This window comes from Hippocampus bargibanti, linkage group LG16 (genome assembly GCF_051943395.1).
Source record: "Hippocampus bargibanti isolate YZ-2025 linkage group LG16, ASM5194339v1, whole genome shotgun sequence".
Classification (NCBI taxonomy): Eukaryota; Metazoa; Chordata; class Actinopteri; order Syngnathiformes; family Syngnathidae; genus Hippocampus; species Hippocampus bargibanti.
This window is the reverse complement of record NC_142749.1, coordinates 1,178,489-1,184,488: the sequence shown is the minus strand read 5'-3', so window position 1 is coordinate 1,184,488 and position 6,000 is coordinate 1,178,489. Positions and strand designations below refer to the sequence as shown.

Below are 6,000 nucleotides of genomic sequence, written 5' to 3'. Positions count from 1 at the left end.
AATCAGTCAGGCTTAATTTGATTGACGACACACTGTTTTACAGTGACTGTTATCCCTGTCCTCCAGCAGCTCCACTGGCTCCCTGTTAAACTTCGTATTGAATTCAAAATACTTCTGTTTACATTCAAAGCCATCCACAACCTTTCCCCCCTTATCTGTCTGACCTGCTTCAAATTTCTGTTCCCTCTTGGTCCCTCAAATCCTCATTCTCCCTTCACCTCTATGTGCCTTCGGCCCGTCACACCATGATGGGGTGCAGAGCTTTCACCCAAACTCTGGAATTCACTTCCACCCAACATCCGTATCCGTAATATTGACTCCCTTCCTACTTTCAAAAATCACCCCAAAACCCATCTGTTTAAAATTGCATTCAAGGTCTAGTTCAACCAGCTATTTTATTATTTATCATTGTATTTATGTTTTTTTGTTCTAAGTATTGTTCTTTTGATTGTAAAGTGTCTTTGAATGTTCAGAAAGGCGATTGGAAATTAAATGTATTATTATTATTATTATTATTATTATTATTATTATTATTATTATTATTATTATTATTGTCGTAAATGTTACTGAATATGGGAAGCACTGCTTTTCGGAAATTCCCATATTTGTTGTCTAGGTGGGTCCGCAATCTGCTAATTATAAAAATGCATATGTGCTTTAAATTCACACCTTAAAAATGTGACCCCTCTAAAAAAATCCATATATTACTATATCTTTCATCTCAACTCATCTCATTTTCCGTACCGCTTCTAATTTGTCATGCAAATTGCATATGTTGTGATAACCTAATTGACAAAACAAGCAGGCTTAATTCACACAACTCAGACCAATGTAACACATTGCAGTACTTTTAACCATGTTCAACGCACACCGCAGCGGGGATGAAAGAAACACATCAATGCTTCTGTATGAATATGCCATGGAACTGCAATGACACAGTGATTGTGAGGAAGGCAGTCTTTCCCTTTTGATCTTTTGTACTGAAACAAACAAATCATAACCCGTTTCTCTTCTGTACAGATCTATACAATTTTTACACTCTAATGTAAAATACAATTTTGATGCATGATGTAATAGAACTTGCCTGAGAATTCATCATGTGGTGTTATTACTGCTCGTCATGAAGTGTCTTATTCTGTTTTGCATATAACTGTAAAAAATACAGTCAGATTAAACTACAATCACTTTCCCATTCATTTACTTAAAAAAAAGTTACGTTGTATTGTACACATAAACATTACATAATAATTATCAGAATGTGCACTCTGATATTGGGCAATAAACAGTCAACCATCAACAGTTACATTTATTATTTTGTCTTTTTTTCTTTTCACATACAAAAGTTTGAAGTATACATAAACTCAGGACTTTATCAACATTAAATTAAAATGCACCATTTTTATGTCTTTGCCCCTTCATTTGATTAATGCCGCACATTTTGAATAGTTTGCTCTTTTTCAATGCAAAAAAGAAGCTTGTAGGTTGACCCATTGAAACATCAGAACTTCAGCAGCTGGTAGAGGAAGGTCATCATCAGCAAGGTGCAGAAGGAGAAATGGGGCAAAATAGCGGCCCTGTTGACATCATGCATTGCGCCAGGTCCTAAGGGGGAAAAAAAAGCCAACATTTCTTCTCTGTTTAGCTCACACACACACATGCACACACACGCACACACATGCGCGCACACACACGCACGCGCGCGCACACACACACATGCACACACTCACACACGAATGCACACACACAGACACGTGCACACACGCACAGAAACACGCACACACACACACGCACACACACACACATGCACACACCCACACACGAACGCACACACACACACGGGCACACACACATGCGCGCACACGCGCACGCACACACACACATGCACACGCACGCACGCACACACACGCAAAAAACAATCAAACACACACACACACACACACACACACACACACACACACACACACACACACACACACACACAAACAATCAACCAAACAAAACATCAAAGAAATATAACCAAGCAAAACCCCCCATCACAATACGTCTATATAAATAAGCTCTCAGTCGTACGGGAGTGGTCCACCCCCATCACAACTTAATATGTTACCTGAACATAACAGGCAAGTTGTCGTTGCCTAGTAACAACGTAATGTTAGCGTGTCGTGCACTGATATGTTCTCTATTTTATTCTCATCTCTCATCTCTCTCATTTTCCGTACCGCTTATTCCTCATTAGGGTCGCGGGGGTTGCTGGAGCCTATCTCAGCTGTCTACGGGCACGAGGCGGGGGACACCCTGAATCGGTTGCCAGCCAATCGCAGGGCACTCAAAGACATACAACAGTCACTCTCACACTCACACCTAGGGACAATTTGGAGTGGTCAATCTGCCTGCCATGCATGTTTTTGGAGTGTGGAAGGAAACCGGAGGACCCGGAGAAAACCCACGCGGGTCCGGGGAGAACATGCAAACTCCACACAGGGAGGCCGGACCGGGACGCGAACCGGCGACCTCTGCACTGTGAAGCCGGTGTGCTAACCACTCGACATCCGGGCCGCCCTCTCTATTTTATTTTAATTTTAAATTCCCTTTCAGGATGACATTGCTGTTCTTGGAGTTGGAGTTTATCAAATATATTTCTCATCAAAATATGACTTTATTCTGTGTTTTATGGAAGGTGCAATTTATAAACAAGATCATACTGTCATTCATACACAACCACAAAATGTTGTCAACCAATTTAGTTGTCTACACTAGAGCACACACCAAATTCTGTGGTCTACAGCTGGACAAATTACTAAACCACAAAGTGGCACAAGGGGGTGTCACTGATAGATGCACGACTTAAGTAGGGGGGATTCGGATTTTTGTCTGTCAGTTTAATCCTAAATTACAGGATCGAGGCGCGATGCACTTCTTAGTCTGTTACTGAAGATTTCCCAATGCGGCTGACGACTGACAAAAGGAGAGCCACATTGATCTCAATTGTGTTTATTTTCTTTTTTTATATAATTTTTGTAAAATCAGTCATGAGTACTTTTAAGTTTTGTTGCAATGACTCTTCTGCATAACATTGCCTACCCTTATATTTGTGGAGTTCGATACTGATGTGTCATGATTTACAGTCTTCCCTCTGCCTCGCTGCCCCTTCCTCCTGTTCCCTGATTGTTTTTGCCTTCACCTATTTGACATCACTAAAAAACCCTGTATATATTCCCCTCACGTGTCTTGTCTCGTTGCCTGTTGGTTGATTTGACTCAGGTCATGTTCCAGACCTTTTGTCTCATTTTCATTTTGTACCAAGCCTTCACCCCCTTTTTGTCTTTCAAACTTTTTTTTGCCTCCATCTAATAATTTCATCTTTCGTGTGTTCCAGTTTTCATCTGTATTAAACATTGTTTGCTCCCTGCGCCTAGTTCTTGGCAGTATGCAAATTGCCATTGGTGAGGCAGGTTTCTAGCAGATGAGGCGTTGGTTTAACTGACTGCACCATAGATTGAGTACTAGTTTACCTCATTTGTGAGGAGCAGTATGGCTTCATGCCAAAAAGGGCACGACAGATCCATTGTTTGCTTTCAGAATGCTGATAGAGAAGTACAGAGAAGGTCAGACAGAATTGCATTGTGTCTTTGTAGATCTGGAGAAAGTGTATGACAGGGAGACCAGAGAAGAGCTGTGGTATTGCATGAGGAGGTTTGGAGTGACAGAAATGTATGTCAGAGCGGTGCAATGGTAACTCAAGATGAGTTACCATTGCAATACTTGGTGAGGATTGTGTGATGTGCAGTCACGGGGTCCTCATTTTTTTGTTTTCTGACTTCCTCATTTATTTTAGTGATCCACTTCCCGAGATTTGATTTACTTCCTGTTCTTATAAGGCTGGGCCAAAGGAGGCTCCCACACTTGCACTTTATCTGCAATCACCACCTGAGTGTAAGAACTCGGTTCTTGATGATTGTGCTTACTTGAATGTATCTAGGCTCCCCCTACCGCGTTTTCCCCACGGCCCACCTTCCCAACTATTCTATAATCGCTATTGGATCCACTGCTACTTCTCCCTTCCCGGAACCATCACAGACCAAGCCACACATTTTCAGTGGGAGACAGTTCTGGCGTACTGACAGGTTAGCCAAGCATGCAAATTATGATTACAAAGTAACAGCGTTGAATCCGGCTTTTGCTTAAAATCATGCAGTTACCATTGAGTTAACTGATGATAAGGAACTGAGTTAACTGACGATAGTTTTCTGATGTGTTGTTGAGGACCTCTGACAATATATTCTGGACAAGTAATCTCGTTAAAAAATTAGGCCGCTTGAGGGATTAAAGGCATTTAAATGATGTTTCTCCAGATGCTCTGATGATGAAATCCCTGCTTTAATTGTATATATATTGTCACCAATTTTGTTGTTAAACTGTTCAAACAAATTCAAATAATCACATAATTCCTTTGAAAACAAGTAACAAGTTAATTTATTGACCTCTGCCTGAAATACAAAATCTAAATTCAGCAATCAAACTTACCATAAAGAATTATACTGGCGTTAGTTATCCCCATGGTGTTCATTGCAACACACGTGTAGTTGCCATAGTCTTCTTCTGAGACATTGAAGAAGATGAGCATTGACTGTTTGCCTCGATTCTCAATCCTGATCCCATTAATTCCATTGGACAGCCTAAAAGAGACAGGCGGAACTTTTATTTAAAAAAAAAATGTTTTCTCTGAATGATTTCCCGACTGACTCAAATATTTTAACAAAGCAGAAAAAACACCGTATTTAAATGAATGTTAAAATTTTCATGGGAAAAAAAACTAATGAAAATGACATCACAATCGACAAATGACAAATAATAAAAAAAATTATAAGCTTAACGGCTTAAAATTTAAATTTTACCAACTGGAAAATATCCACAGAAAAGAGGAAAACTACGTGAACTTCTTAATTTTGAAGCAAAGTGTCTCAGTCAATATTTAGTTGTTGATCAATGAAAAAAAGTACATAACATGAAAGTTTTGCCTTCAAGTAATGTTGCTTGTTGAGACAAAGCAAATTTAATTTCAACCAAATACATTGGATTAATAGTTTAACATAAAGATTTAACAGTTCAAGATGAACATTTTTCTTTTGTGTAAACCAAAATTATACATCAGAACAGTGCATATTTCATTTGTCTCAAATATTTAAAGCCATCATCATAATGGAAAATAGAAAAAAAATGCTCAGAATGCATTTAGGCTAATGGACAATTGATTGTAAGTACAACATTGAAAAATACTTTTAAAATAAAAGGAAAAAGAGATCTTAAAATATTTAAAGACTTAAACAATACAAGTAAAATATTATTAAATATAATTTATAATTTATATTGTGTCAAGGCTCATGGCACACCACTGAGCAAAACAAGCCACAAAAAGTGGATACACTGGTTGATTCCCTTATAAATTGCCTCATTGAGTCCTGTGACTGTAAAGTGACCTTTTGAAAGGTGCTTATAAATGAAATTTATTGGTATAAAAAAAAAATCCTCGTCTCACCCCCCATGGGTTAGCTCGGGTCCTCTCTACCAGAGGCCAGGAAGCTTGAGGGTTCTGCGCAGTATCCATATATATATATATATATATATATATATATATATATATATATATATATATATATATATATATATATATATATCCCGACATACCAACCTGTGCACAGCCTGGATTGATTACAAGAAACCAACTCGTACAATGGACAGGAATGCGGGGAGCAGTAAGCAGAAAGGAGGGGGAACTGTTGTGTTTGTAAACGACAAATTGTGCAATCCTGGGCACATCACGATCAAAGAAAAAACTGTACTCGGGACATTGAGCTGCTAGCGATTACCCTCTGGCCACATTATCTGCCATGGGAATTCTGACACGCCATTGCTGTGATGGCGTACATTCCCTCAACGGCAAAAGGTTGCGCAGCCTCTGATACCTTCATGACTGTTTTAAACAGGCTGCAAACCCAGTCC

At 39.1% G+C, this 6,000-nt stretch overlaps 1 protein-coding gene across 2 annotated transcripts in view; it reads right to left on the bottom strand.

Annotated features, from left to right (window-relative positions):
* Window positions 1-495: 495 nt before the first annotated feature.
* Window positions 496-6,000, bottom strand: part of opcml (opioid binding protein/cell adhesion molecule-like) — a 141,075-nt gene continuing 135,570 nt past the window's right edge. For both annotated transcript variants that reach the window (XM_089016658.1, XM_089016659.1), the window contains exons 6-7: window positions 4,525-4,676; window positions 496-1,602 (exon numbers count right to left, since the gene is read on the bottom strand). In XM_089016658.1, coding sequence (XP_088872784.1) covers window positions 1,499-1,602; window positions 4,525-4,676 — 256 coding nt within the window. In that variant the 3' untranslated portion in view covers window positions 496-1,498. The remainder of the gene's footprint in view (window positions 1,603-4,524; window positions 4,677-6,000) is intronic.